The following is a 15,036-nucleotide window of genomic DNA, read 5'->3' as shown; positions in this document are numbered from 1 at the left end:
AGCATTCTAATATATCATTTTAGAAGTTGTAAATGATTTTATATTTCCACTGTTCAGGAATTAAAATACTAATTGATGTAGGTACCCAAATGCTGAGTTTTACTTATGACATGTTACTTTGTGGCCATTGCTTTTGAAGCCGAATTTTATCATAGCAGTTATTTAGCATATAAACTGCACTGAATGGGTGTGTCTTAATATTTCCCTGGCTTATCGGTTAAACCAGTTAGGGGGTAGTTTCCAGTTTTTATTTCTCAAGTATGATTAATAATGAAGGTTTCAGTGGGAATATAGATTATTTGTCACAAATGCAATAACTTGTATCAGCATATGATGCATGATGAAATTTTATATACATGTGGGATAAATGTAACTTGATATTTGGGAAGAATTAAAGTTAACATTGGCCAATTCCGACCAGCCAACATTCACAATAAGAGTGTACCATTCTTTCTTTTTTAAAAAAGTGATGAATTAACTGTAATATCACATCTATTGAAACTTCTGAAGGCCAAGCATAAAAACCTGACCCTATATTGATTTAAGAAAATGTCTGTGCTTTGCCTCCCATGGACAGGCACACTGTGCAATCTGAAGGACGTTGGGGTGAAATTATATGTTATGAGAAATACAAGATCACTGCTGAAAATTACCATACTTCTGCTCTCTACAGTAACATGGAGAAATCAGTCAATTTCCAGTCTGTGTCAGTATTACATGTGTGCATTCATAAGTTCCATTTCTGCATTAATCACTGCACCCCAAACAGCCCATTTGGGGAGTTTCTGCTGGAAATGGCAGAGCTGAATGGAGGGAGCCTTCTGCCCTATCCAAATCCTCTCTAGGACAGCAGATTAGGGGTTTGGATTCCTCTCCTCTGCACCACTTCAGAAACATTTATAATTAAAACACTCTCAAATAACAATCCTTGTCTGGTATTCAACTTCTGCAATAGAAATATCATGGAGCAAAAAACCCACCCAATACAAATAACTCTGCATATTGAAATGTTTCACAAATGCACCCTTGTTTAGTACAGTGGAACCTCGGCTCCTGAACGCCTTGAGAGCTGAACTTTCTGGCTCTCGAACGAACAAAAACCAGAAGTAATTGTTCAGTTTTTGAACGTCCTTTGGAAGCCAAATGCCCGGCGCGGCTTCCACAGCTTCTAATTGACTGCAGGAAGCTGCTGCGGCCAATCAGAAGCCCTGCCTTGGTCCCCGAACTGTTTCGGGAATCAAACAGACTCCCAGAACAGATTAAGATTGGGAACCAAGGTTCCACTGTAATGCCTAGCAAATCCTAAATTAATTCACTTTATTTTTTACCAGATTTCCCCCTTGGAATAAAGCTTTAGTTATGTGAGATTCATCATTGATATAATCTAAATATAACCATCTCCCCAAACCCTGCTTGTGCTTGTAGCTGGCACTGATTGCCAAGGACTCCATTTCACGTTGTGACAAATTGAGTAAGTTTGTTGCTAAATGTTCAAAGGGAGCTGCAAAATGCTAAATGTTTCAAAGAACTTTGGGGGTCTGGATCTTAAACGGTAGCTGTGGTGTTCTGACAATCGCTTCCTTTTGAACAGACGCTAAATCAATTAGCACAGAGCCAAGTTGTTAATGTAACATTAATTTTGAAGTCTTCACTGTACAACTGATGTTAATTGTAAAACAGTTCATTTGCATAAAGTAATAGGCAATGCCTTTTTGTGTCAGAGCTGCAAAATTTGTGGACAAAAGAAATGCAATCTACAGAGTGCACTATAATTGGGACTTTGCCTTTTTATAGCATGCTCATGAAGTGGGAAATTAATTCCCATTACCTGGGGCTGTAATGCGAATTGAAATCTAATATGGAGCGAATGGGCATAAATATATATATGTGTGTGAGAGAGAGAGAGGGGGGGGGGACTATTTTCTGTCCCAGAAAGCAAAAGAATGTGGTTTTGCACTTTAGGGATATCACTTGTGTTCACATCATGAATTCACTCACATTGCTTTCACAACTGGATCTTAGAATCATAGTACAGTGGTGCCTCGCAAGACGGAAATAATTCGTTCCGCGAGTCTTTTCGTCTTGCGAAGCACGGTCCGTCGCAACTGCGCCTCTTCAAGCGGCATTTTAAAAAAAGCGCAAGACGTTTTCGTCTTGCGAAGCAAGCCCATAGGGAAATTCGTCTAGCGAAGCAACGCAAAACCGAAAAACCCTTTCATCTAGCGAGTTTTTCGTCTTGCGAGGCATTCGTCTTGCGGGGCACCACTGTATTAAAGGCTCCAGATTTGCTTCCTTGATGTATGGTTGGCACCTCCTTCTCTAGAAAGCCTCCTGTGCTTTTAACTGCTTATGACAGGGAGACATTTAACAGGTGCAACTTCTAGTATAGCAGAAGTTTTGTGTGTTGAAATTCTTTTGGTCACACAGCTGTTAAAGTTGCCTGAACCTTGCTAGAAAAGAAAATGGGAGCGTACCCTGCTCTTTGGTGGTAATAATAATAAGTACTAATAATGTTGACCAGAGGAAAAAATGCAGTTGTTCTTAGCCATGGTTAGTAACAACAAGCCAACTTCAAGCAATCATTTGTGAAGATGGCTTGTTTTCACTAACCATAGTCAAATTTAAGCATGTTTAGGATTCAGACAACATGCTTAATAGTGGTTATGTGGGGGAGGGAAGAGGAGGGGAGCACAAGCCAGAGGGAGGCCACATTCATTCTCATAAGGGCCGATTTTCACCAGTTTCACCATTTTGCTACATCAAATATCAGTGCTTTTTGCAAAACACATGGCCCCTGTAGGCATAGGTTATAGAGGTTTTGCTTCAAGGGCCTGTTGAATGCTAGCTATTTGGAAACCACATAACTGCCCATGATGCCAATGTAACATTAGCAGCCCTGGATACTTAAATGCATCACAGACTTGTTTTTTCATTGTTTTTTCAATTGCTGAGTTCCTCCGAAAAGATAACAGAAGAGGGAAAGAAAGGCACCAAACACAGGATCAAAAGGGGAGGAGACTTCAAAAGCATACAGAAAATAATGCGGTGCTCAATGCATTTATTCCTCTCTTTCAGAAAGGGACCAAAACTGCATTTTGAAGTATCTCAAAAAGCAGGGAAAGGCATGGTGTGGAATAGTTTGAAATCAGGGTTGACCCTGAGGAAGAATAGTTATATTAAAAATGTGTTGGGTAATAAATTATCTTCTGAATTATCTTCTGGTTTTGAGAGCTCCTGTCTTATCATTCCTCTAGCAAGCTAAACCCCAATTCCTCTGCTTTCCAAGAGCTCTGCTGCTTTCCTCTGTTTATGGAGAAAAATGTAAAGAAGTTAGCAGTCAAAGCCAGGAGGTACACAGTATTCCTTGTGCTCATATGTTTTTACTCTTCAGAATGTATATTATTTTTAGCAGTAGCTTTAGAAATATGTACTTAGAAATAATACCAAAAAATATGTATTTGATCCTAAAAGGCGCTTTGTATCAAACAGGTGTGCTATTTCAAACGTCTCAAAACAGAAGTTGAAAGTTCTACATTTTAGTATGCCATGTGTCAAAACCTATAGGTATTTATTTTGCAAAATTTATACACTGCCTGCCTGTTTGTAAAAACAACAATGACCTCAAAGCAGTTTACCTAAAGATAAAATCAATAAAAAATACAATACTTTAAAACATATAAAAAGTTAAAATACCAAAACATATTTAAAACTCACACCAACATATTTAAAGCCTCTGGGTAAGCTTGCCTAAACAAGAATGTTTTTACCTGGCATCATAGGTGTGATGATGCTTATCCTTCATCTTGAGTTAGAGGCTCTTAAGACAACTCAGAGTTTGACTATTATAGAAAGCCCCTCCCCTCCAAAACAAACAAACCCTGCAGCCATCTGTGCTGGGGCTGTGGCACAGGAAGTAGAGGCAACACCACCTGCCTTCCTCTCTACTTCCTGGCTACTGTCAACAGCAGTGCATGATGCCTGGGAAACTGAAACACCACAACAAGATGGGAAGGGAAGTCATGGGAGAGTAGAGCCACTTTGAGAGTAGAGAGGCATATAATCTCTTTACTCGGGATCCCCTGTATCTTGTGAGATTTGGAGGCAAAAATACAGGGAGGCCTATATAAGGCCTTATCACATGTGGCTTGGCCTCAGTTGACTAGAGATTCCAGGCAAGCAGTCTGCAAACACTGCTCTGCGCACTGCTCAACAGAACAAGCTGAAACTGCTATTTACCACATAACCATATTGATGGTACTCCTGGCTCAGATCCCCTCCCCAATGCTTTAAATAATATGTGGGAGATCCAACTGAGGACCTCTCTCAGTGCCCAGGCTAGTTTGGTCCCAAGTCCAGGGTAAAAAAGAGGAGCAAATAAATTTTTTAAGATGTCATATTGATACCCTGGCAAAGTGCTATTCCTCAATTAGCATTACAGCTTTGCTTTATTCAGTATGTCAGAAAGCAGCATTCATGGCCTCATGGATATCTGTCATTTCATCAAAGGAAGGCTATCAAATTATTACAAGGAACTGCCCACCCAAGAGGCCCATATTACACAGGGTTGGGTGTGCAATTCATAATTGACAGACATTTTTCTATGTTGGGTTTGTCACATCATTGATTGAAAAGTATAAATTACTTAGAGGGGAAATAGAGCTGTTTTGGGGGGCAGCCCTTGTTTTGTTGAGCCCTTTCAGTTATTTCTGAGTCTGCTATATTCCATGTTCTCTGTCAAAATAACTCTCAGTAAGGCTTACAACTAGTGCAGTTTTATGAAATTCTGCAAGAAAAAATAAAATCTAAAATGAGACATCACTGAAACAGCTCAGCAACATGAGTGCTGCAACAAAAACAACTCTAAATGTTTTTCAATAATGAATGTTAGATCATACATGTCCATCCCTGAAATATATTTGGAGCACTTTTCCCTTTAAAACAAATTATGATTTTCCCCAACATCTGTTTGTATGCATGTTGCATGCATGAGTACAGTTGTGCAAATTCTGCATTTTTTAAGAAGAAAACCCCATACCTTCAACTAACAGTTTGTAGTCCTCCCCCAAAAGCATATAAAGAGAGGAGGCATGTGTAAATTAGTACCAGGACAAAAAGTGGAGATATGTATCCAGGGCTCTATTTTTGATTGAGACCTCAGTTGCCTCTTTATTTATGCACACACAACATCTTACATTTTGACAGTGCAGATCAAGTAACACAATTTTTTACTGTCCTGCTTACACACATAGCTGTATGGAGTTGCTGTATTACTTTTTTTTTGGGGGGGGACAGCTTTTTAAACATGTATAGTGTATAGCAGGGGTAGGCAACCTAAGACCTGTGGGCCAGATGCAGCCCAATCACCTTCCAAATCCAGCCTATGGACAGTCCAGGAAGTAGCATGTTTTTACATGAGTAGAATGTGTACTTTTATTTAAAATGAATCTCTGGGTGATTTGTGGGGCATAGGAATTTGTTCTTTTTCTCTCTCTTCAAAATATATTCTGGCACACCACATGGTCTGAGGAATGGTGAACCAGCCCACAGCTGAAAATGTTTGCTGACCCCTGGTGTATGAGCTTACCTTATTACAAAAATCAGAAACCTAACATTCGCTCACTAGCCTGTTATCAGGCCCTGGTGGGTTACCAGGATTCTGAATAGATGTTGTGCCAGTTGGCAAGTTAACAAACCAGTTGAGCACGCCTATTTCACAGAATCAGAATTATAGAGTTGGAAGGGATCCCAATGGCATCTAGTCCAACCCCCTGCAGTGCATCAACAGCAGCTAAGGAATCCCTGACAGATGACCATCCAGCTTCTATTTCAAAACCTCCAATGGAGAGTCCATTGGAGTAGTCCTTTTGAAGTAGTTCATTCCCCTGTCAAACAGCTCTTACTGTCAAAAAGTTATTCCTGATGTTTAGTCAGAATATCCATTCTTCTAATTTGAATTCATTGGTCCAGAGTCTATGCTCTGGAGCAGCAGAAACAAGCTTGCTCCATCATCCATATGATGGCCCTTCAGATATATTTGAAGATGGCTATCATATCACATCTCAATCATCTCTTCTCCAGTCCTTTTGGGTTCCATCAGTCAACCAGCTGCAGTTGTACACAATGTTAGATTGTGTCAAAAGCTTATCTACATGTAAGTCTAGATATAGGACATTCTCCATAAATTTCTCTAGCAGATCATTTTAGTCATAATAACCAAATGGAGTCTCCATATTCAGAAACCTTTGAGCTAGATGCCTTCCTATATCCATGCCCTCCCCCCCCCAAAAAAAATACATTTGACTCAGTTCAGATGGAATGATCTCAATCTGATAAATTATGGTTTGTTGGACCATATGCCACAGTGCTTCCTTCCTACCTTAGTGCAAGACTTCCAGAGTTTCCTGTTATATCCAGTTTCCTATATACATATAAACCAGTAAACAGTGCTTTAAACAAGGGCTGCAGTCCTCTTGTTTGTGAACTGGTGCAATCTGTGGTTAGCAATTTTCAGTAGCCTTAACCACAGTTCTCTGATTTTTATGTAAGGAGTTCTGGAAACCTTGCATCAAGTCATTCAGGAGAGAGAGAGAGAGAGAGAGAGAGAGAGAGAGAGAGAGAGAGGAAGGAAGGAAGGAAGGAAGGAAGGAAGGAAGGAAGGAAGGAAGGAAGGACACTGCTCTTTTTCAGACTGATAAACCACATTTTATCTGACCAAGAATATTGTACTTGACCCAAGCTTTTCAATTAATCATGGAACAAAAATTGGAGACAGAAAGTAATAAGCTTTGTGCATGGTAGTTATCCATCATCTTTATGAGTAAACACAGAAAAATAAACACAGAAAAGTGCTACAAAGCCAGAAATGTTAGCATTTGACTACTGAAGAGGATGGTATGGCATGGTGAATGAAAGAGGGGAATCCTGGGGATGCTTACTCTAACACTAATGCATTTACTGTTGCACAGCTAACACAAATTGTGATGTTCAGCTGGTGGAAACTAATAGCATCTGAGCTTACAAGCAGTATGTAAGTTCAGGGAATTTGTTCTGTGGATCTGAAAAAAACCTAAAGGTATGTCAGGAGTGGCAATTTCTGAATTTGTGTGTACGAAATTCACTTTAAATATTTTATCTCATCTTTGATTCCATACTGTCTCGTGGTGACTAATTTAAAAATGTAACTCATAAAGAAATTATAACTAACAAAAAACAGCAGCTACCAAAGTAGCAGATAAAAAGAATTGTGCCATGGCAAAAAGGAAAATGCTCAGCAGTGGTGTCAAAAGGAAAATCACTTGTTCTTCTTGTGTTCACCTAATTCCCCCACTTGGAATATAGGATGTTAGATGTTATTTGAGACTCCGGCTGCTTCTGATGGGAATAATTTTGCTAAAGACTTGTCCTGAAAGGTGAAGCTGGGGCTGTACAATTGCAAAAGGCTCTGAGCAGAAATTCTTGTTTCTTGCTGCCCTCTACAGCACAATAGGTGAATCAAAAGGATGTGTCCCATGATGACTGTGGGGAAAAGGCTGCTTTATTTGACTATGTATTGATGATGCTCTAAAAAGTTGTTCATCACTTTAAAGAGTGCACACTAAAGACAGACCCTCATGGAAGCACCCAATCAGCTGTGGCTGCCTTCTTCACAAACCATCACCACTGGGGGTAAATCAGTGTGCTGAATGAATATCAAATTGCCAGGAAAATAAAAATTAATAACATATATTTTATTATCTCATTCATATACCGCCCTTCCTCCAAGGATGTGGCCCATCCTTCCTTTATTTTTTTTATTCTCGAAACAACATAGGAAATTAGTTGAGAGGAAGTGGTCAAAGGTCACCCAGTGAACTTTATGGGTGAAAGGGGGTCATCTCACTCCAAATTCAACACTCTCTAACTACTTCATCATGATTATTCAGACACCTGATTATTTATTGAAAGAGGACATGGGAATGGGTGGCTACATTTATTCTCCCATCCTTGAAAAGTCATACATGCTGTCTAAAATTGACAGCACTAGCTGCCTGTCTGGCCAAGTACCTTGAACTCACCCTAGATGCTGTCTATGGCTCCCATCTCCCCAAATAACCTTTTTCTTCAAGTGTCAGGTAGTGATGCGAAACATTTCACACAGAGAGACACACCTGTCAGTACTATATGAGTAGTTTATTTTATAATGGCTGAAGGAGGAGGTTGTGCTGTCATCATCCTGCATACTACTTCAGAGTGCTTGACTTCAAAATGCAAAATTAACTTGTTTTCCTTGGGTTGTCCAAATTCTGCCCCAAATCATGTGCATTTACCTATCATTGAGAGTTACATAGATGCTGAAAAAGAAAGCATATATACTGCATCCCCGAATGCAACCAAACATGCTTCTATTTGTTGTATAATAGTGCTTTTTTAAAAAAAAGAAACAGCGGCACAAAGTAATCTGATGTAATCTTCTTAAAAACCCATCATATTTTCTGTATTGTGTGTACACAACAATCCTTTGGAGGAGAAGCTGAAAAGGAGGAGTTCAAACCACCACAGTGTGACAACTCTCAAATCAAATCTCACTTCACCATGAAGTCCCCTCCATCCTTTTGTTTTTGTTTCACTCTTTCTTTCCTATTATTTGTGTTAATGTCTGTGTGTCATCAGTGTACCATGTCATTTCCAACACTTTGATCAGTGTGTGCCTTTTCCTTCCCTTTCTCCTTCACAATTCTTCCAGATGGGTCGCATAAACCCAGATGACATAGATTTAGAAAATGAACCCTGGTATAAATTCTTTTCTGAGCTGGAGTTTGGACGCCCGGTAAGTGAGGCTAGAATATCAATAGATAAACTTTAGGAAATAAGATGCAGTTTACACTTTTCTAGATCAAATTGCCTAGATTCCAGACATGCTTCAGTGACTTAAAAAAGGAATAATAGATGCACACCGTCAAAGGTCTTGTGTGTTAGATATTGTGGTTGTGGTATATACATTTGGAATGTTTGAAGAAAATCCACTAAAGCTCAGAGAATGTTTCATAAGAATGGCTCACCAAACTGAACTTCCTTTAATAGTTTTTCCTGGGCCCTTTACTATTGAAAACACAGATGATCACTAATTTGGAGTACTGATTCCTGAGACTAATATCTAAAAGCAATTTTAAATGACAAGAAAAACATAGTATGTTATACTTTTTATTAAAGTTTTACTATGCTTGTTTAGATTCAATAATTAAATTGATCATTATTCTAATTTAGACCCTAAGAGATCTTCTGTTATAGTTGCAGAAACACAAAATCAGTGATAATGAAATAAGTAGAGAAAGAGACCACCATCTTCCACACTGCGCCACAATGTTAATAGAAATGCCAAATACAGAGAATGAGTATGTCTGGGTCTGTACCTTAGTCTGGTAGGTGATGATTAGTGTAGTTTGTATCAGAATTCAAAGAGAAAATTACCCAAGCATCCCTAGCTGTTCATTCAAGTCCAACAAAATGAATGAAGGTGGAAGGGAGAGAAGCAGAACTTTGGTTATTTGCACCCCAGAACACTTTTCCCTCACCCTAAAAATCAGCAGAGATCTAAATAGGAGCTGGTGATATATTTGAATGTTTTTTCTTGACATTTGTTTGTCTTGTAAGAATTAAGGCAGCTGATTTTAAACTAGGCAAGGGTTTAATAAGATGGTTGTATACTTTCTGTTGCACATTTTCCACATTCACTATTCCCCACATTTTTGTTATGTTTGTGCCACTCTTGTAATCTGTCCACACTCAGTTTCTAACTATGTTCACCTTCTCCACATGTTCCATTCCTTGCTGCTATTGATTCTCCTCCATTTCATCTCGCAATTCTGCTAAAATGATGCAGCCTCCTAAAAAGCTTTTGGATTATGTTCAAGACAATCCTCCAGGTCTTTCCAATGAGGTAAATTAAGCATGTTTCTTCTATCAATGATTAAAACTCGGGAACTGCATACATCATGAGTTCTCTTTCGCTTGGTTTCTATGTAGTGCTCATAGACACAACACCCTATAAACAGGCCTTCTAATTAAGTACAATTATAACTCGGTTTCTTTCTAGCATCAGTGGAGGGTCCCTCATACGGGCAATGGGGCAGCACACTGCACTCTCCTGCCCTGACTTGTACGTACAAGACATACTTGCTTCTCCACAAAGGTCCATTCTGACTGCTGCACATGCTCACTGCTCTTCTTCTGACCTGTTCTGTGTCTTGCCACCACCACTGTGCCTTCTCCTCTTTCTCTCAAGGGAAAGAAGAAACTAGGTGTTGTTCTTCAGTGTGAAATTGCCTTAAGCAGGATGTCCTGGTCCAGTGCTCTGCTTATTTACCCTGGAATTTCTGGGATTTACACAGTGGACACAGGGGTTGGAGTTTGGGTGGAATGTTGTTGCTGGTGGCTGCTCCCAGCAAGTCATGTTGCCCAGGAGCACAGCTAGGCAGCAGCAAGAGAGGGAGAGGTTGGTAGCTGGCATCTCTCAGCAGACCAGAGGCACATGTGAGATGAATGGATTGGAGGAAGCAAGACAAGGAATAGCAGAGACTAGGCAACTTGGCAGTGGCCCCTCTCTCTAATCCAGCAGCATAGAAAGTAGAAGGCAGTTCTTGTCATCTAGAGTAGACAATATGCACATCCTCAGATTTGAGAGCCTTGGTATCCTTCATGTATCAGAATGTAACAGAGTGTAGCAGTATGAATATTTTACAGTTTAGCAGGACCAAAAAACGAGCCTTCAAAATGAAACAAACAGGACTGTTTTGGTAATATTCAAATACCTCGATGATGTTCTCCAGGTACTGTTAACTTGCACTATTGTATATCTCCTTTTCACTTTTAAAAATAAAATTTGGTGATGATTTGGTGATGCATTTTGCAGCTGCAAATGACAGCTGCAAATCAGTACCTGCCCCCAAACAGGCAATTTATAATGAGCAAATTAGTTTGCTCAATGTCACAAAGATTTTGAAAACAGTTTTCCCTTGAGACATTAAATTCAGCAGGAAATGTATTTCCACCTTGCTTAAAGGAAAACGAGGCCTATTTATTTTAGAAAATGCAAAGTTAAACAGTTCTGACGTTTTCTCTCTCTTTTGTTGTCAGTTTAAAACAAGGCAGTGGTTTAAGATTTCCATGAGACAGCAAGAAAAGATAGGGACAGCATCGAGGGGGTGGAATGGGACAATTTGAAGAAACATTTAAAATGCTGAGTCATTTCCTGGAGCCATTCTAAATAGAGTAGCCACCATATTTTGCCCATATCAAAATACAAGACAGATATGGAGGTTTCTGTATGACTGAGGCAATCTTGAGGAAAACTTAGCATCCTGCATTGCAGAGAGTTGGACTAGATGACCCTCGAGGTCCCTTCCAACTCTACTATGATTAGCCAAATTTCTTGGAGATGTGTGGTTTTCATATCTCTTCATTGTTCATGAAATGCAGAATAAGCAACATTTGCAATTATTTGGGCAGTTGTATGTAGGCAATGTTACACATTATAACAAGGCATGAATTTTGGCTTAAGGAAATGTTTTGTGCATAAGATGGATGCAGGCTGGCCCTACCTTTAGGCAAAGTGAGGCATAGGGAATAGCCACAAGGTCCTAAAGAACAGAGCAGTGCATACCATACAGCTTGCTGTTTCCCCCAGGTGAGGTAGACCATACTGTCCTACTGCAAGTGTTGACGTAAGATTCAGCTGCCTGTCAAATGAGCTTCTGGAGATAGAATCTTAGCCTTCACTCTCAGCAGTAAAATGGAGTTGGTCAGCCCTGGCTGCATGCTGGTGCACAAGCAGTTAAACAAAACAGGAAAGGTTTCACTTAATATTCATTTAAACCCAGAAGGATGGTTTATTTCTCCTTAACAAGTCAACCTTAAATCAAGGTTTGTTCTTGGTTTATGAATCCTGGTTTGTTAGGGCAAAACAAACCACTATTCTATATTGTTAAGTCAACTATCCCCTTCATTGTTTGTTCATCCATTTGCATGAAGCAATGAAATTGGTGACTAAACTCAAGTAAGTTTTTCACATCTCCAGTTCTTAAGCTTTTTTCTCTGCAAACTCCACTGGAATAATTCTCATTTCATCCTATGCTGAAGACACATTTCTTTACCTTGGTCTTTGATACCTGAGAGATGTTTTAGGACTTACCCTATTCTTTTTTGATAGACATTTGTTTAACTGATTTTAATATTATGTTTTTATATTTTTTTAACTTGCCCTGGAACCTTATGGGGGAGGGTGGGTAAGAAATCTAAATACCATATTTACTAGAGTCTAATGTGCCATCAAATCTAATGCACACCTCAATTTTCAGAACCTTGAAACAAAAAAAAGTATTTGCTGGCAAATGTAAATATGCCATCGAATCTAATACAAACCTTAATTTTTGCAACATAATTTGGCAAAAACAGGTGAGCATTAGATTCGGGTAAATACGGTAATAATAAATAATAATAATACACATAGTGTCTTGTCTCATCAGCATCTATTTCATGATCAAATTGGGGGGGAGTGAACTTTCTTAAAATGTTACACTTTTAAAGTGCATACTAAATTAAATCATTTTCTAGGTTTCAACTGCATTTCTATTATGTTCAAAAATATTATTTCTCTGCCTTTAAAATATGATTAAGATCTTGAATACTTGTTGATAACGACTTCTGCATAACTTGGTTTCCAAGGGAAAAATCAATTTGGAGATGTTGGAAATGTGTATGCTCCTCTGGTATTTTAGCTCCCACAGGAGGCAGTGATGGCCACAAACCTTGATGGCTTTAAAAAAGGGTTATAATAATAATAATTTTATTATTTATACCCCACCCATCTGGCTGGGTTTCCCCAGCCACTCTGGGCGGCTATCAACAGAACACTAAAAACAGAATAAAACTTCAAACATTAAAAACTTCCCTAAACAGGGAAATTCATGGAGGAAAAGGCTATTGATGGCTACTAGTCATAGTGACTATGGTCTACCTCCACAGCTGGAGGCAGTACGTCTCTGAATACCAGTTTCTGAGATCTGCAGGAGAGGAGGTGCACTTAGGTCTTGCTTGTGGGCTTCCCACAGACCTCTGTGAAAAATGGATACTGGACTAGATGGGCCACTGGCCTGATCCAGCAGCCTCTTCTTATGTACTTAAATATCTCCAACAGATCCTGTTCCCAAATTACTTTTGGGTCTTGTTACTGAGAAGGGACTGTAGCTCAGTAGTGGAGCTCATGCTCCACATTCAGAAGGTGCCAGGTTTAATTCCTAGCTTCTCCAGGTAGCAGGTGATGGGAAAGGCCGCTGCCTGATACCCCGTCCATTGTCTGCCAGAATGGACAAAACTGGGTTAGGTGGCAGCTAGCACATAGCAACTTCCTTTGTTTCTGTGTTCTACTATACAATGCATTTGTAATGAATGCCAGTTGTGGTAAAAGGCCCTGATGTCAGTAGTCAGCATGTTTAGGCATTTGGCAAGAGCCTGCAGATTGGCAGGGAACTCACTGCTGACTGGATCCCCCAGAATAGCTACTAACACTATAAGAGGCAGAGCAGATTCAGCAGTCCACCGGCCTTGTCTCCTGCTGGGCTCCCAGTCCCCACTGTTAGGGTGGTGCACAGCAAGGAGGAAGAGGACGCAACACAGGAATAGTCCGGTGCCCAGGCTCAATAAATTCTGGAGTCCATTCTGGGTGGGTGGTGATGCAAAATCTCTTTTGCCGTCTCTCTCGGCGCAGCGAAAAAAGAAATTACTGAAGTGATGTATAAGAAAATTAAAATGTAAATACGAATACAAGCTCTGCTGTCACTCGCCAAAAGTAAATGGGTTCACCCAGATGCAATGCAATAGCAATTGCTTCCCATAATACATTTTATGTGTGATTTCAGCCTGACCTCCTGCTTTTCCACAAAGAACAGTAGCACACAGTGTGAAAATTCTATTTTCAGCTCCTTGGGTCATCTCTGAAATTACATAGCCTGAATGTAAAATATGCTTAATATGTGAATGCATAGTTTTGTGCCCATGAAAAGATGTCCCTGGGATAACATGATTCTTTTTTAGCTCCCACAAACTGTAGTACGATGTGTGTCTAATTCCAGCGCAAGCTTTCACACCAGTTAAGTGACTAGATTAAAAATAGTGTGTCACTAAGGACTGAGCATATATTGACAAGTTTTAAGTATTTGCATTCCCAAAGGTCATTCGGCTGTCACTTCTTAAGCAACGGAAAAAGTCTTTAGGTTGGTGGGACCAACTCTGCTCTTAACATGAAGTTAAGAAGGTCACCAAGTGGCCGTGCAAGTTATAGATGTGTAAGCTATGTATACAGAGAATTTCAAGCTTTCTTTGACATTAATACTTTGGTAAGTAATTATAGGATATCTCAAAGTCTCTCATTTACTTATTGATTAATGTATTTATCTGAGATTTTATAGCTTCCACCTTTTAGCCAATGTAAATCATTGCACCTATCATTTTGGGAACAAGCTTAAAAAGGAACAGTTTGCTGCTTGACCTTTCAGGTATTAAATGAGGGACATAAAATTAACTTTGAAAGCTGGCTCTCTTCTAATTTTTCAAGCTTCTCTTGGTGTGATAAATTATGATGTTCCTATAGTCATTGCATAGTGATTTCTTATGAATTATACCAGTGAAATCCCATATGAAAGGCTAACTGTCTTGCTTGTTTGTGCCTCCAGACTTCCTTATATTACAGTCCAACAGACAGAGGCTTGGGCAGACCTTCTAGGTAAGAATAACTTTGATCAATGAATGGGGGGGAGGGGCTGTACAGAGACTTCTGCTCATCTATAGAGCAGCTTGCATTTGAAAGTAATTGGACTTGGTCTTCCTCCTACAGGAAGACATTTCCATATAGCCTTTTTGGGTAAAGCACAGGCTCCACCCCTCCCTATTTTTGCTATGCCCAGACTGATATGCATGTTTCCTTACTCCTTACCTCAGTACAAATCTAATAATCTGTTCTTGTCCCTTTCTGTTTGAATATGAAGCATAATTTGTCCTGATGCT

General features: G+C 39.5%; 1 protein-coding gene and 1 long non-coding RNA gene across 49 annotated transcripts in view; one reads left to right on the top strand and one right to left on the bottom strand.

Moving 5' to 3' along the window:
• The window catches only part of LOC309540779, a 104,109-nt gene that overhangs the window by 16,809 nt on the left and 72,264 nt on the right, over nt 1–15,036 (bottom strand). For 2 of the 8 annotated variants that reach the window (XR_014223479.1, XR_014223480.1), the window contains one exon: nt 8,055–8,330. The exons of 5 other annotated variants lie outside the window; for them this stretch is intronic. This is a non-coding gene — a long non-coding RNA (uncharacterized lncRNA). Of the gene's footprint in view, nt 1–8,054; nt 8,331–9,038; nt 9,134–15,036 lie in introns of all 8 variants that reach the window. One more of the 8 variants, XR_014223478.1, reaches the window with a different exon arrangement.
• SORBS2 (sorbin and SH3 domain containing 2) overlaps nt 1–15,036 on the top strand; it is a gene marked incomplete at its 3' end in the record, with an annotated part of 177,085 nt that overhangs the window by 132,110 nt on the left and 29,939 nt on the right. For 33 of the 41 annotated variants that reach the window (XR_014223452.1, XR_014223453.1, XR_014223454.1 and 30 more), the window contains 3 exons: nt 8,723–8,806; nt 9,860–9,916; nt 14,706–14,755. Coding sequence is in view for 20 of the 41 variants with exons in the window: in XM_082237837.1 (XP_082093963.1) it covers nt 8,723–8,806; nt 9,860–9,916; nt 14,706–14,755 (191 nt within the window). The remainder of the gene's footprint in view (nt 1–8,722; nt 8,807–9,859; nt 9,917–14,705; nt 14,756–15,036) is intronic. The other 8 variants (XR_014223463.1, XR_014223465.1, XM_082237853.1 and 5 more) reach the window with 1 other exon arrangement.

The sequence above is a fragment of the Podarcis vaucheri genome (assembly GCF_965113315.1).
Source record: "Podarcis vaucheri genome assembly, chromosome: 9".
Taxonomy (NCBI): domain Eukaryota; kingdom Metazoa; phylum Chordata; class Lepidosauria; order Squamata; family Lacertidae; genus Podarcis; species Podarcis vaucheri.
Note: the sequence above shows the minus strand (reverse complement) of the source record. Positions and strands in the feature narration are given on the sequence as shown.